The 17,544-nt window shown below is 31.3% G+C and overlaps 2 protein-coding genes across 4 annotated transcripts in view; both read left to right on the top strand.

The window, feature by feature from the left end:
- Nucleotides 1-17,544, top strand: part of LOC143199578 (uncharacterized) — a 189,767-nt gene that overhangs the window by 140,715 nt on the left and 31,508 nt on the right. The window lies entirely within an intron of this gene.
- Nucleotides 1,110-6,936, top strand: LOC143199890 (uncharacterized). The gene is made up of 8 exons (XM_076410013.1): nt 1,110-1,285; nt 1,344-1,458; nt 2,048-2,238; nt 3,710-3,974; nt 4,024-4,123; nt 6,037-6,129; nt 6,597-6,752; nt 6,801-6,936. The coding sequence occupies exons 1-8, from the start codon at nt 1,156-1,158 to the stop codon at nt 6,846-6,848; spliced, it is 1,098 nt and encodes a 365-aa protein (XP_076266128.1). The 5' UTR covers nt 1,110-1,155; the 3' UTR covers nt 6,849-6,936.

Genomic DNA, 17,544 nt, shown 5'->3' with positions numbered 1-17,544 from the left:
ATATATATATATATATATATATATATATATATATATATATATATATAATTATCTATAAGTCTCCTCTTGCCGATCTGACGGCTATTCCTGGTTGCTTGATTTAGGCGTATTTAGTTTTATTCCAATCTATTACTTGTATGACATAATACATAAATATTTTACCATGTCAAAATATAACAAAAATGGGATACATTGCTCCATGAAAACGATGAAAAAGAACAAAGGTTTATTGATTACATTGACGGAGAAACATCACGCAAAAAACAGCTATTCTCAGATATTTTAAGAGAAGTTCTGCGATTTGTTGCGTTTATTTACGAAGAAGAAATATTTCCAGATGAAATTATCAGCTTCACGGACGAACAGGTGATAATTAGACAACGTAAAAATCATTGAAATTAATTAAAAGCATGGTGGTCTTAGATGTGTTACTTACTTACTGTTCCCTTAAACTATATTAATAAACACTTTAAGAAAAATCATGTTTCTTAAATTAAAAATTAGAAAATACTGTTCATTGAAATTCAGTTTTAAGAACTTGCCTCCACCATCTACTACCATTATGGAATTCTATTAATTTTCCTTCTCTATCTTCTCTTTCCTTTTCCATTAAGTTATTCTATGGCATTTTGTTTTATTTATCCCAAAAGCGAAGTAAGCTAGCCCCAGCTTACTGTAGTCTACCTCAGTACAAGCTTTAACCGCGCCAAGTTTCACACCTCCAGGTACGCCCATTTGCCCCAAAAAGGGAGACCAAATTTTTGCTTAACCGATTAATATCTAAGAAGATACCTTCTCAACCTCAACTAAACACTATTCGTCGAAACAGCCTTTAACACCTATTCGTAAAGCATTTATAAGTTTCCTTTAACATACTATCATTCAAATACATTATAAAAGCATAAAAAATTAAATACTGTAGCAATTTTAAATTAACCTGTTTTTTATTTATAGTACATATAATTGAGTGGATGCCTATTTCAAATACTTCAGTGTTATGGATTTATTCGGTTGACAGGTACTTATCAAAATATCAATATCCGTCATCTGTATATATACACATGTGGAATAGGTTTTGTTATTTACCATTGCACCACCATGTTGTATCATCCGAAAGAAGATGAAGCGTTCTTTGTTACACTAAACTTTTTGAAAATGTTATTTTTCTATCCAAAAGAAGGAAACAAAACAGATATTTCTCAAAGACTCCAGTGGTTTTTAGCGAGACTTTTAACCGCTTTTAATTTTCTTTTCATATTCCTTCATACGGTTGTCTGTTTAAGAAGTACGTGAATGAGTTGGTATTTAAAAATATTTTATATTAATATTTGTTATTGTTTTAGAAGGCCGATTCAATAGTTTGTCTGATGATATTATTTATGGAGCAGGCTTCGCCTGTACCTTGCTTAGTGTGAAGTTAGTACAAATGAGACACAGAAGATGGTCAAATTTTATGAGGTATATTTTACTTATTAGATCTTATATCAAAAGTGTTAAGAGATAAGTCAAAGAATTTGCTGTAAGTTGGTTGGGTTTGATGATTTCTATGATATTTATTTGTTTGCTTTGATTTAGAAAAATATTCAATTACTTTTTATGAAAAGAAGTCAAAGAGCTATTTTCAGTAGCTTCTTCAATAAGTTCATGTAGACCTACATTGCTGAACAGTTGTACTGTCAATTCTATTTTAACGCTATGACGCTATTTTAACATAAGTTTTGAGAAGAAATTGTTTAATATCGGATATTTATTTATAGAAGCCCATAAAATAAAATAGACATAGAATACGATTTCCCTTATATAAACTTGTAACTAAGTTGTACGCGACTAAATCACCAGAGGGCGCACCAAGCTGGAATATTTATAACGGAATTAAGTGCCGTGCATACTTTTGTTGAATAAAAATATCAGCATCATTCACTAATGAATTAATCTTTTCGATTATTGAGGTATCTTTTCTTGTTATCGTAACGATGGAAAAAAGAATATTGTTGCCATTAATGGTTTCTTTGTCAAATAAAAACTTTATATAGTTGTTCTTTTTTAGAAGGCTCACCGATTTTACGAAATATGATAAACCAAAAGATTATGATAAACTAGTGAAAAAATTAAACCTACTATCAAAGATGAACAATCGCTATGTCCATTTTTCTGTGTTGATTTTCTACTGTCTTCAATTATGGAATCGTGAAACCTGCGAAAGAAATAATATAGAAAAAGGAATCGAGGATATGTGTGGTAAAAATATTTATAGAAAAACAAAGCGTATATCTTTCATACCAGCATTCAAAGATACATTTTCTTGCTTGTAAAATTAATCAGAATTTGGAATAAGTTCTTACAATAACCAACGTTAATTATATATTTTAAAAAGTCGAGAAGATTGTTCTTCACTAGCCAATACTTTTTCTCATATTATTGGTACACAATGTGATCAAAAAATACTAAGATGCAAAAATCGTAGAATTGTTTATTATAGGCCAATCCTTAGGCCAAGCCCAACTGCCCAAAAGGAACATTATTTCAGTCTTTAGCTTCGTTAATGCAAATATATACCTTTCAAACTGCTGGAAGCATGGAGCAATAACTCTACTCGCCGGCTTGGTTGGCGCAGTGGTAAAGGCGACAGACGGTCCACGTACTGTTGCGATAATCGCAGGTTCGAATCCTACTGGGGCATGGTCGTAAATTTATGTTTGTTATTGTTTAATATTTCTGATTGTCCTAGCAAGAGTGTAAAATCCGGTAAAGAATGTCATGTTTGTAATCAAGCTGGGTAAGACCGGATGTCTTCTGGGATGATTTCTATGTTGGTCATTCGCCAATCGATTGGGTTAATGCCGAGGACCGTGGTTCGGAGCTCACGTTAAACAGTAGGTCCACTTCAGATAAACCCTCATTGGTAAAAGGAGACTATAATATATATATATATATATATATATATATATATATATATATATATATATATATATATATATATATATATATATATATATATATATATATATATATATATATATTCATGATAGCTCGTCTTAAAATTTTGAACAAAAGACATCCATATTTCACAATCTGTAGGAAATGTTGATAAAATTAGCAGGTAGGATAGGAGAATTTTCCTTAAGCGTTCCTAAAGTGGTTCAGTTGCTTAGTTTTCGTTAACGATATTTGAGCAACTCATAATAACAGTTAATATCAGCAAATATAGAGCAGGAGCTTTGCCAACTATGTTGATGCGTTGACATAATTTATCCCATCCCTTTGGTTGAAGTTTTATGCTAGAATGTGTTGTAATATGGTTTTCTAATGTGTTTGAAATAATACATGTTTAGAAAAAGTTCATCTTGCGTCTATATGATCTTTTCACGATTTAAGCTCTCCAGTTCTTCGCCTTCAACATTAATTGTATTTTTAAATTATTTATATACGTATATTGTTTCTGACAAAAATATCTCAGTAAGCATGTTATGTGGTTTGGCCTGTAATAACAACAACATTTATATTAGGGAAATATTAACTCACATAATTGTATAAGGCATATTTAAACAATAACAGCAAGAACTTATTCAGTATTCCCATTATTGCTATGATATATCTTGGATACTTAATTAATGATTTATAAAACAATGAATGATCTTATTTTCCTAAATCTCCATAAATAGTTTGAGATATTTCGATTTGATCTTATATTCTGATTCTTGATTTGTAGGGGTTATACTGCCATTTTGGTGGCCGTCTCCATTAACACCGATGCAAACCATATTGATCTCCACAATACAAACCATCGCTGCATTAATTTACGTGCCCGTCATGGCAATCATAATAGTCTTACCAACCGAACTGGTAGAAATAATTCATTTACGGGTAAAACATTTTTGTGAACTACTAACAAACGTTTTTGACGAACGCTTCAGCGAGCTGGAAGAGGCTAAACGTTTGAAATACTGCACACAATATCATATTGAACTTTTAGAGTATGTCGAATTCTTGATAAAGAATTATAAACTCAAGCATTTTTTGTAGAATTGGAATGGAAGCTTCTGAAAATATATCAATTCTAATGGCTCATGTTGTATTTATTGCTTCGGTGGTATCTGCATCTACAATTTATTCATATATCTTGGTATAGTATATTTTTATCATTTAATAATTACATTGTTACTAGTCGTTTCCTACTAACCAACAATTTATCTTTATGATAACTTGATCTTCTCTAACTAATAACTTCCCTTGATTTCTTGATTGACTGTGGGTATCTAAAGGTCTCGATGTAGGTCCTATAGTATTTAGGTGCGCCCACAATACCTCTCAGGACTTTGTTCTGAAAAATTTGTATTTTATTTATGTTACTCTTTGCAGAACATCCCCATAATGGAACTCGGTCTATATAGGTTTTAGTATTTGCTTATATAATAGCATTTATGTACTGATAATCGTGATTTTCTTCCAATTAGCCAGTATATTTTCCTATATTCCAATTCCAGATCTTTTCTTTTCTTCTTTAGATGTTCCTTCCAGCGAAGCTTTACATCAAGATTCATTCCGAGATATTTGGCGTTGTTGCTATATGGAATGATAGTATTATTTAATATTATTGGTGCTTGTACGGTCTGTTCATAGGTGAACTGCACATGTACAGATTTCCTTTCATTAATTTTTATTTTCCAAGCTTGATTCCAATTATTTATATTGTCAGTTGCCTATTATAATTATCGCGAGGCTTCTTCACTATTGTCCCCGAGAGCTATAACCGCAGTATAAACAGAAAATGTAGCCATCGTAATATTCTCCATTTGTGGTATATCACAAGTGTACAGTAGATAAAGCATTGGTCCCAGTACACTTCCTTGTGGTGTACCTGCTTTTGCTTCTTTTATTGTAGAGTAAGCTTCTTTTTGTTTGACTCTAAACATTCTAGTTGTAATGTACGATTTGAATAGTTTGGTATGTTGTTTTGGTAACATTTTCTGTAGTTTATGAACAAGGCCTTCATGCCAAATTTGGCGTACTATATTAAAGTTTTCCTTCATTTAATAGCAATTAAGAAACTAGGGTCTTACATAAACTGATGGAAAAGGGTTGAATGATGGAAAATGGCAGATGAATATTTATCTTCAAGCTGTCGAACTTGAAATGTGAACTTGAACTGTCTTTATCTATTTAGAACAACACAGCATAACACAAACTAACAGACAATTTCTTCTTCAGATGAATGGAGGGATTCTGTTGATTGTCCCTTAGGACAAAAGTCAGTTTCTTCAGACTTTGAAAATTGTTCATTTACCTCATTTTGCGTTCTAAAACCTCTGGTTGATTGCCTGGGCTTGTATACTTACACCAATTAAGTTTTGTAGAGGTGTAGCTTTAGGTCTTTGTGTAAATAATGTATTTACTGAATCATTGCGAACAATTTGATTGACACTATCCATGGTTACTATTCATTTTGAAATAGGTTTCTTTTAGTACACCATGAAATATATATTGTTCGTTATATCATTTATGTCTTCTCCATGTTTAATTTTAAAAATATGTCCTAGGTGTTAGTGTTATATATTGTTCAACACAAGCTTCAAGCTAGCTAACTTATGTAACTGCATATTTGGCAACTTATAAAGTCATTAAAAGAAGGAGATCTCGTAACGAAAAGTAATAAAGTTCATACAGTGTTCGTTTTTGTATTAATATTTGTAATTAATCACAAAAAAAACTATCAGGGAGACTATATTTGATAATGAAAGGGCACAGAGGAAAAATATGCAATGTTAGGAATACACCCAAGTGAGAAAATACTAAATTAAGCTTTTGGTCTATGTATGTATGCATTTCCTAGCTGCATATTTGTATTTGTACTGTATCCGTGTTTTTTTAAGGATAATTATTTCGTCACTACATGTATTGCAACGTTAGTGTTCGATTCTGCTATATTAGTAATATACATGGATATAATCAGTTCAAAAACATATAAATGTGACAATGCCTGTTTCTCCCCTGTATCCCTCAGTTATATTACATCTAATTTTAATTGTTCTTTTAAAGAATCCTTACCAATATGTATACTTATTTATTACATTGGCTTGGATAATTGGTATTACGTTGAGCTGTAGGTCAGGACAAGTACTACAGGAAACGGTACGTGAAAAATACTATTTGGTATATTAACAAGAGAATCAGAGAACATGTTTTAAAGTAAGTTTATTTGTTACAAAAAATATTCAAGTAACATTTCGAAGAAATTACTGATATCACTAACTTCTAATGTTGACTAATCAATCGATTTTAAAACACTTTTTGGACCTCAAATATGACTGCTCTCATTTGGTATAAAAATACTCAGAATCCATGATTTCTGACTATCGTTACATTGTCAGCCCATCTGGGCTTCTTTCTGAAACTCGGCCTCAAAAATTGTGTTGTGCTGAAGTCGAGGAATATTTTAAGGGCAATTTCTTCAGAACAAAAATTCAACAACTGTTTGGGGGACTTATTTTGACACGAACAAAAAATGTTAAAATAAGTACCCTATATGTGTTTTGTTTCAAAATTTTAATATTTTTTCAGTTAATTAAATAATTTAAACTGGCGTAACTTTATTTTAGTATAGTGATATACTTGATGCCGCCTACCTATCGAAATGGCATCAGACCAGCATTTCCAACAAGAAAATATTGTTGTTCTTAATGATGAGGACTAGTAAAACCATTTCAGTGAAAGCACTACCCTGTGGTGTATTTAGTTACGCTTTGCTCGTCAACGTTTGTAAGTCTTTACGTGTTATACTTGAGTTAACCTATTATTTTTAGATTTTTAAAGCTACGTACTCATTCTTAACGCTCATGGTTGGAAAATAATCGCACCATAACGTAAATGAGCCGCTTAACTTGATTTTAACTTCATAAAATCACCATTTTATTCTTTTAGCATTGTACTGATTTGTTAATTCAAATATATTTCCTTCTGATGTGGCATTGTATCATTTTATTAAAAATATATTTAAGATGTACCAAATATATGAAATGTACATCTTCATCTGAAACTAATTGTTAAAGAGTTGTTGGTGAGAAATATGGATAAAATATAAAGATTACATGAATATATAAACGAAGGAGTCAAAAAATATTTAGCAATTAAAATGTAATTAATTAAATGACATTCCCAGATGGAACATAACATAGGAAATAGCATAACAAATAGAAGAAATTATGAATTATTATCAGTAGTTCTGTAAACATTTGAATGCATTGATAAATATTCAAGTGTTTAATGACTAATGCAATAAGATATAATATATGACATTTTATTCTTTGTGTCGATTCTTTAACAGTTCTGAAACTAACCTTGATTCTTTTGTTATAATATTCGGTGATGTAGTAATTTAAACTTATCAGTACTTTATTGATAATTAAACCTTAATGAAAATTAGATTTAACTAAATGCAATATAAAAAACATTAGTGATAGTTCTTGAGAAAGTTTGTATATATTTTAATATGATTTAATATAATATTGAATAATATTTTAACATATATTACTTTAATTCATATTATGTTAAATAAAGGTTTGATATTATATTGAAAATATTGTCTAAACAACATGTAATTTTAAAAGTATTCCCCTTATTATATAAGAAACATTTTTAACTTGTTGAAGTAAAACGAATGATTTGAATTATTAAAAAGCAAGCAAAACGTTAATGAGAGAAATGTAACATTTGTATATCTCAAAAAAAGACATATATTCTCTAATTATTTAAATAAATATTATATCACGAATTTAACTGCATAATTACAAGAGGAACCCAGTACAACATGCATTATATAAGATATAAGAAATTATACGAGAAATACTAGCCGGACGTCAGCGTAACGTTTGACATTTACCCATCCATTGGCCTTAAACTTCTGGTAAGGTAAAATAGCCACAGGATAACGAAAGCACTACATAAATCATAATCAGTGGGGGTTTATTTCGACATAATTATTTTAATTGTTAATTAAATGATTCGCAAAATATCATATTAATCATTTTATTGCAGGTAAGTGGATAAATAATTCACATTCAACTTGTTTTGATCTAATCTTCTTTAAGATCTAATTTGTAAACTGGCTTAAATTATTAGTTTAGTTTATTACATCAAAACCCAAGCGAAATAAAGATGTATTATATTTGCGTAATATTCCGTGATTACATGACAGAAAAAGGGCAAAATGACATAAAACTATTTTATAGCAAGCAGTTACATAATCATTAATTAGTAAAATATGTGCTATAAAAACATATTATGCTATATCTCCTTTTTATACTACATAATATCTTATGTACGTTACTGTAATATTAAAATATGAAATAATTTTTAATTAAATGATTATAGTGGTAGTTTTCTGAGCGGCGATATCTTCCTAGAATTTTTTAAAACTGCTACTTTTTCAAGATTTCTTGCAAGTAATTAGTCGAAATCTTTAAAATAATAATTTTAATTATTATTTAACTAATAATCGTAAGCATAATCAATGAAAAAAAATCCATTTTTAGAAAAAAGAACTGCACTTAGTCGGCTTCTAAAGGCGAATTCACTTGGTGAGTAATTCAGTATAATATATTATTTTTACGTTATATTATTATTACATTTTTTGTTTAATTTAAACAAATATCCTGCAGAAGCCCATGCAAGACTTTTGTAAACTTATACTTATAGGTGCGCCATCATATCAACAGCCGTTGTTTGCGGAAACTCGTGACACGTGTTGAGTATTTTAGAGGTTATGTACATCACTTAACTGATCGTGCGAATTACACTCAAAATGAATAATTTTATTAGTTATTAATAATAAATTAAATTCAATAATATTAGTTATTCATAAATAAATAATAAAGTTACTTGAGAATAAATTTGATATGAGAGCTGCACTGAGATAGCAAAAATGTTTAACTACTACACTTGACGCATAAACACTAATAATAGCCGAAAACTGTAGAGGGAATGAGGGAAGGCTTATTGTTATGAGGCTTATTGTGAGAAATAGGAGACCAACTTCGTTGTCATCGCTACTCCATGCTGTTTACTGGGTAAGAACTGACACCGATAGACACATGGAGGGTATAACTTATCAAGTGTTAATAATTGATGTTATCTAGAGGGATAAAAAATGATAGAATTATTAAAATTACTATTAAAAAGCAAGGGTTGGTGATAGAAAAGTGAAAATTTACGGTTGTATGTATTTTTTAATGCCACATAATAAAAAAATTATCCAAATAATTTTTAAAAAATTTAGGTGGACACCCCTTATAAAAACGTTATATTATTAACTATATAAACTGTGGTCGAATTTCTACCACAAGGTGATCACTAGTATCCATGAACAGATGCAAAGACGTCATCTCTTGCATGAGAACGCTCGGGCATGTTCATATCGATGCAGCATGGCTTAGTTTATCACACAGTTTTAAAGTGCTGAATAGTGGGAAAATGGTCGATGATTGGATCGTTGCAAAACCAACATTGTTCATTCAACATGGTATCGCCATGTTACCAGAGAGATGGAAAAAGAGTTCTAGAAAACGATGGAAAATATCGTATTTTTATATTATATACGTTTTTCCTAATAAATACTTTTTTAAATTAAAAAAAAATATCAGAATAAACGCAAGCACCTAAGATATATGTTTTATTGACTTTATTTTACTATAATATATTTATTTATTATTTTGAAAAACATAATCTCCCGGATCTGGCCGTTTGCTCGATTTTTCTCACTGTATTTTTATATCAGCCGTGGTTTGCATTTTTAGAAAGTCGAAATATCGCGAATGACATAAACGGTGGTGCAATATTTCTTTCAAAAGCGAAAGGCTTTAACACTAATAACAACAAAAGACGTCGGTTAGTAAGGTGTTCAATAAACGTCTATGCTGAGTAATTAATAGAATAATTTATTTAAATCCTTTCAGACTACTTTTATCCATGCATGACTCATTTTCGAATAGTTTGATGAACGTAACGAAATCACGAACGATAACCTTCCGAGCATGGCGTGGTATGTCGCCAAGAAAGAAAGGTTCTTTGAAAGTCCTCAAATATTATGCAGTAATTGTCTATATTGCCCAATATATTTTATGGTTTTGGCCTTAGATCATTAATGATGACATAAATGTAATGACCTTTTTATATCGAAAGATATAAATAAAAAGAAATGATGATTCAAATTAGTGCACTATTTTTATTGATTCAGGTCAGACGTTATTGAGAAATACCGCATAGAAATTGGCACAGTTTTCATCCGAATTCGCCTTTTACGTATGTACAACAATGCTGTAATAAATATGTTTGTATAAATCTACATTAAAAGCTCTTAAGACACATTTTTAAGAGCCTGAAGGTTCGGATTTGAACTCTAAAATTTACTAATTTTATTTGTATTAACTGTTTACCTTTCTGATCAAACTACGTGCAAACCCCTAATATATGATACAATTATTAAGAATTCCAAGAATTATAGTATGATTGGTATATCGTCTCTGAAGTTACCTACACTTTCTCAAAGTCGCCATTAGTTGCTAAGTCAGCAACTAATGATCGAATGACAACAAATAAGACCTTCCCAGAAAACCTTGATTGGCGAGAACAATAACTTTAGATGTCAACCAAGAAAAAATTATGTAAAATATGAGCTGATATTGTAAGATCACTTGGTGATTTACCTTAAAATTGAGTATATTGAGCATATTAAAATATATGTTCTGGGAATATTCGGTTTGACAAATAAAAGTCTTATATCGCAAATCCCGAAATTTAAAAGGCAACCCTCATCACCTCATGTAACCCAAATCAGATAATGTTCTCAAATTAGAAACTTAAATTAATAAAATCAAATTAAATTATTAAAATATTTTATTTTAAAGTAATAATTTTCCAAAATCGAAACAATTTTTTTAAATTTATTTTAAAGACTCCTTTTATCAACTAGGGGTTTATCTGGACTGGACCTACGGTTTAACGTGGGTTCCGAACCACGATCCTCAGCATTAAGCCTATCGACTGGCGACTGACCAACTTAGAAATCATCCCAGAAGACATCCGATCCTACCCAGCCTGGTTACTGGCGTAACTACGATCATTTTCCTTGTAGTATTTTGCAGTCTTGTCAGGGACAATCCCAAATATTAAACAATCATAAACATACATTTAGGACCGTCCTGTCGCCTTTACCAATACGCCACCAAGCCGGCTCGAAACAAATTTATTTTAACAACTCTCTTAACTGTAGCAGGAATAACGTAATCTTTGTTTTAGTAATATGTGTAAGTAAATATAGTACTAATAAAATAATTTATTACAGGCAGTGTAGATACTGTCACATTTTCCACCATTAATTCATACAAGTCTCACAGTAAGAAATTGTTATGGAACCATACATGGTATGTTATTAGGTCTTCGGCCAATATGACAGTAAATTCTAGACCAGATGTTTAGCGTTGATTCGACTCGAATTCTGATTGTTGTTGCTGTTGTAATAACCAATTAATTTCTTCCTCATAGCTGGCTAAATTAGACTTTGTCTGGTCGTAATAATAGCAGCTGCATGAAATAAAAGTATTGCTGAATGTTATGAAATCAAGGTGTAATATAAATTCTTATTGTTTCAGATTATGTTATAGTTGTATGGTGATTTTTTTTACTATGAATTGGGAAAAAAGTTAATTCTGTTTTTTTTCAGGTGATAATAGTTCTTATTTATTCGAAGCTGAACCAAATGGTACTCTGACATAGCGAGATCAGGGCTAATGATATTCTAGAATCAACGTGCTCAAAGCACAATGTTTTTTGACTGACTGTATGAATGATACCATTTTTATCTCGAATGTCTGTACCAATTGTTACCTTTCAAACGCATTATAGTGCGGCTTCATTAAATAAGTATTACTATAAGTATGAGACTTTAAAGCCATCTATTAGAGAAGACTAAATTCCTTTTATGGCAACAGAATGTACTGAAATAACTTTTAATTACATAAGAATACTAAGCACTGCTTGTTAAGTTGCAGAGACATCTTAAGAGAATAGAACCAACTAGATATATTTAAAGGATTTTATTTAAATTTAAGCTTAATCATGAAAAATCAGTACAGTGTATTTTATTAAAAGTATTGTCCATTGATAGCCGCTACTTTTTTCCATCTTTGTTATGTATCCTTTGAGGCTATCCATGAATAGACCCAATTTTTGGTATCTTCACCAGATATGTTTCTCACGGTACACATTGGCCAGACAGCAGTAATCAGAAGGATCAAAGTCTGGAGAATATGGCGGGTGGGGTAGCTAGAATATTTTAATCGCACTGAAAAACATTTTTGTTCACACTTCGACGAAATGGAACACAGCGAAAAGTGATGAAAATGCGCTATTCTCATAACTTTGATAATCGCGGGTTCGAATCCTGCTGAGTGACTTAGGCTGGATAAGACCGGATGTCTCCTGGTCACTCGCCAGCCTCACCAGAAACCCGCGGTAAATAGTAGGTTTAGTCCAGATAAACCCATAGTTGGTAAAAGGAGACTTTAAAATATGTAAAAGAAAATGGTACCGGGACGTTTGCCCCACCTGCTATCAATATAAACGACAGTTAAACGACGTAATCTAAATCTTAAATTCGTTGGTTTTGACAAATTTAATATATATATATATATATATATATATATATATATATATATATATATATATATATATATATATATATATATATACATATATATATATATATATATATATATATATACATATATATATATATATATATATATATATATATATATATATATATATATATGTTATAGATGTATGTTAAATTATCACACGCGCAAAACTACATTTTCGGAATTCATAACTTTGGTTGTTTGAATTAAAAACATCTAATATTTTTAGAAACTTGTGGTAATTCGGCTCCGTCATTTTCCAAATGTCGGCTTTGGTTTCATCGATATAAGGGTGATGATTCTGATGTCATTGACAAAGACCATCCCGGAGGGCTAAAAAAATTCGAAAACAATGAATTACAAGACTAATTGGATGAAGTTTGGTTTCAAATTCTCCAGTACCTTTCAGACAGCTTACCACGTGAACCGATTATAACAGGTCAATTAAAAAGTCCCCGGCCTACCATAGTAAAAAACATTTTTTTGGCAAAATTAGTTTTTTTTATTCAACATAATTCCCTTCAAGGGTGATACACTGATTATAGCGACCCTCCCACTTTTCGATACCATTTTTGTGGTACGATTTGTCCTTTGCTTCAAAATAGGACTCAGTTTCGGCGATCACCTCTTCATTCTACTAAACTTTCTTCCCAGCGAACATTCTTTTGAGATCCGAGAACAGGAAATAGTCGCTGGGGGTCAGATCTGGAGAATACGGTGGATGAAGAAGCAATTGGAAGCCCAATTCATGGAGTTTTGCCATCGTTTTCACTATCTTATAACACGGTGCATATATTGGTGAAGCAGCACTTTTTTTTTCTTCAAATGCAGACGTTTCTCGGCGATTTCGTCCTACAAGCGGTCCAATAACGCTATGTAATAGTCGCTTTTGATGATCCTTTCTTTTTCAAGGTAGTCAATGAAAATTATTCTATTTATACTATTACCAACAGAAAACAGAAAATACAGAAACTTATTACCAGTCGACTGTTGCGTTTTCCGACGCTTTGGAGCGGGTTCATCGTGTGCGGACTCGGATGACCGTCGATTGGACTTCGAAGTGAAATCATGGATTGTCACACATCATCCATTGTCACATATCGACGCAAAAACTCGGGTTTATTACGCTTGATTATCACCAAACACTGCTCCGAATCATCAACTCGACCTAGTTTTTGGGCAAAAGTGAGTTCGGGCTGCACCTACTTTGCACAGAGCTTTCTCATACCCTAATATTCTTGAATGACATGATGTACACGTTCAGTTGATATAATTAGAATATCTGCTATTTTATTCAATTTCAATGTACGGTCATTCAAAATCATTTTGTGGATCTTTTAAATATTTTCATCGATAACAACATCTTTTAGGCGTCTACTGCATTCACCGTCTTCGGTGCTCATTTCACCACATCAAAACTTAGCTATTGATATTCCTTGATGGTTGATTATCCTGGGACACTGTCCGGAAACTGGGCACTAAGCCAAGTTTTTGCTTAAACTATATTTTTTTACTGTCTGGTAAATCAAGATAAGTTTTCTGTGGCGTATTCCGACTGACGATGAAAAATATACGACGAATAATTACAGACTAAGTAGGATTTCTAGATTACTACCGGTTTTCATTAGATACACATATCGTCTTCACTAAAATGATTGATGATTATGTGATTATGAGAAAAAAACTCCGTAATACCAAGTAATGTTGCACAATAAATTTTCAAAATATCTCCGTAACAGCTTCTGGCGCTTGTACATTCACTTTTAAGCGATTGATAACAGATATGCCGCCATTTGGCGCTACAACTAAAGATCGATCTACTTTATGAATACGAAAAAAATAAGCAGGTTTCAATGTGAAATATGCCGGCGTTGTTATAATTGTTACCGCGATCGGTACTATGCCGATTTTGAAATAATTTTATTATAGACATCTTTTACATAACGGCCTGCCGTTGAGATCTTTTTCAGATCAACGAATTACGAAAATAGATTGATACGATTTCATCGTATGAACTACTTATATTAATACGTATGATAAGGATTTCAGTCCACTTCGAAGAGGTTTTGGTTGAAATAAAATCTAATATAATGGAAATTTCATATAATTTTTTTTCTGTAATTCTGAAATTACATTAAAAAAACTTGGTATTTCCATTCCTTCATACGTAGTAGAAAGGAAATTTCTAAGTAAATTTTCACGACATTTTCAAAATGTTACCGAATGAACTATAGTCTATCCATTGTAGCAGTGAACATACGTCATCTACATTTTTAACGTTGAAACGGCGTAATGTTGCCGCATCAACTTTGAGTTTTAGTTGACATATAAAAATATTCTAATGGTTTAAATAAAATAATGAAACCAAAATGTTACCAAATATATATATAGATCATTTTAACGTTATAATATATCTAATGCATATATTATACAATAATTTAAACTACTGTTAATTATACAGCCACAGAATTTTAGAGTTGTTTTATTATATTTAGATAAAACTCTTTTCATCACCTCACATGAGGTAGAGTTATAGGCGTCTTTTTTTTGTGTTGTGGCATCCCCGGATGCTTAATCTACCTAATTAATAATTGTATATCTAAATAATGTGTTTTACTCTCATTAGGGACCATATTTACCTTTTTACGTTTTGTTCTTGTTTCGTTCGATAATGTATTTGCTTGTCAAGTCATTTTGATACCACGATTGTATGTATTGATTTGTATGCTTTTGTATCTTCTGCTACTACTTGTGTACAACATTCTTTGCACTTACCATATCTACAAATCAGTTAGTATTCATCCTATTCTCGAACATTCTAACCCAATGCTCATGTATAATTCTGAACAGTTATACCTATGTACGTTAATCGTTCGCACTCCAATACAACTTCCTACAGTTATAGTATTTTAGGGTACAGGTGCGGTTAGATAAAGACAAAATATTCGACGATTTATTTCCGTACAAATGGAATATAATTATATGCAGAAGAAATATTTATTTTTAGACGAACAGATATTAAACAATAAACAAGATATTAAACACTAAACAAGATCACACTATAAGAATATAAAAAGAAGGAAATGCACGTGGCAGGGTTACCTTCAGGTGCTACGAAGAGTGGCACGTCTGATCACTCTCAGAGTCGGGAACGGAAAGAACCTCGAGGCGTCGCATCAACCCCTAGCTTCACCACCTGAGGTTGCCACGTCGTACCCTCTGTCAGTACCACTTGTTGCCACCTCACCGTGGGTGCTAACTTCAGCTATGTGGAACGCCTCGAGTAGATCTGTGGGCTGCTGAGAAATGCGGGAAAATTCGAAACATCTGAAGGTCGCTACAGTATATTATTTATATACTCTCCGTTAGTTGTTTACACTCTCATCACCCTGACTTGCAAGTTGTCAACATTGAATCATAATCCCATATTCAAAAAGTTTAATTAAATAACTAGCGGACAACTTCCAATCTAACATTCGTTCAAGATTTCACTTTTGTCAGTTTCTTCTTCAAAAGTGTTTTTAACCATGTAATGTAATATATGTAATATTAGTCATAACACTAAGTAATGATTTATTACATACATATATATATATATATATATATATATATATATTCATCATTACTACTACTATATCATTACTTAATGGTATGACTAATAGAGCTAACATCAAGCTGATCTTGATATGTCACCCGTTTTTTTTTCGGTGACTCCGAAATTATATTTTTAATTTTTTGAGATATTTTAATGATCTTGTCCATATTAATATTCAGTGCAGCTACAACACGCTAAAAACACTTTCAGTAAAAACCATTGCATCTTAATATTTAACAGTAAAAATGTTTACCTCTCTAACGAATTTTGCTGTTAAGACGCAATCTGTGGTCTTAACAGTAAAACACAGTAACAGTCTGTCTAGCCTCGGCATTATCAGAGTAATAATAAGCAGCGATTTGAAATTTGTCAAAACAACAAAACAACGTTTGCCAGTTTATAACCTGTAGTTGTTATAACCAATATTTTGAAGAATTTTGCAGACATTTGGCAACCCAACGACTTTTAAATGCTGATTAGTTTATACTTTCGAACGTATCAAATAGCATTGTATCTCTTTTTAACTGGAATAAAATGAGAAGATTGCGGCAGGCAATATATTAAGCATTTTAATGGCATATGTTCACTGCTTCTTTAGATAGACTATATATAGATGTTAAACAGCAGTGAGGCGGGTGAAAACCGTTATTCTTCACGTATGAATACATCAGGTTGAAATTGAGATCAGAAGAGGGTGAATCAGATTGAAGATGAGATTAAAACTAATATGGTTACTTAACAACAAAGATCTTGAAGAATATACCAGAACTAACATAACTACTCAAAGAGGCACTTTTTAATGAATAAAAAGCATGCAAAAATGATCAATTAGTCGTTGAAAAGTCACCAACTTAAGTATCTGTCGCAGTGGATTACTTTTTCTGAAATTTGGAAATGAAACAATTATTGAGGGACAAATCTGATGAATAAAATACTGATTTTCGAAAGTGTGCAGTTGAGAATTTTTATTTATTTTTTCACTCAACCAATAAAACATATAATACTCTTCAGATATTATCTCATTTTCTTTATCAGGATTGAAGAAAAAGTGCCAAAATAACCTTAGAATGTTTTATATATGAATGTATATACCTTATAAATTGATAAAATACAGTATATTTGATATAGATACAATACAACGCTACATATATTTGTTTTATGATGAGAAAATAGATAGCAGTGCTTTCATATAAAAAAATCATTTTAAGCTTATAGATTAATACTTGCATATTTAAAAGACCAAATAATTTTTTTATATAT

The sequence above is a fragment of the Rhynchophorus ferrugineus genome, unplaced genomic scaffold (assembly GCF_030347505.1).
Source record: "Rhynchophorus ferrugineus isolate W39M unplaced genomic scaffold, kcgeb_rfMv2 rfM7, whole genome shotgun sequence".
Classification (NCBI taxonomy): Eukaryota; Metazoa; Arthropoda; class Insecta; order Coleoptera; family Curculionidae; genus Rhynchophorus; species Rhynchophorus ferrugineus.
The sequence above is the reverse complement of the archived record's forward strand: the minus strand, read 5'-3'. Positions and strand labels throughout refer to the sequence as shown.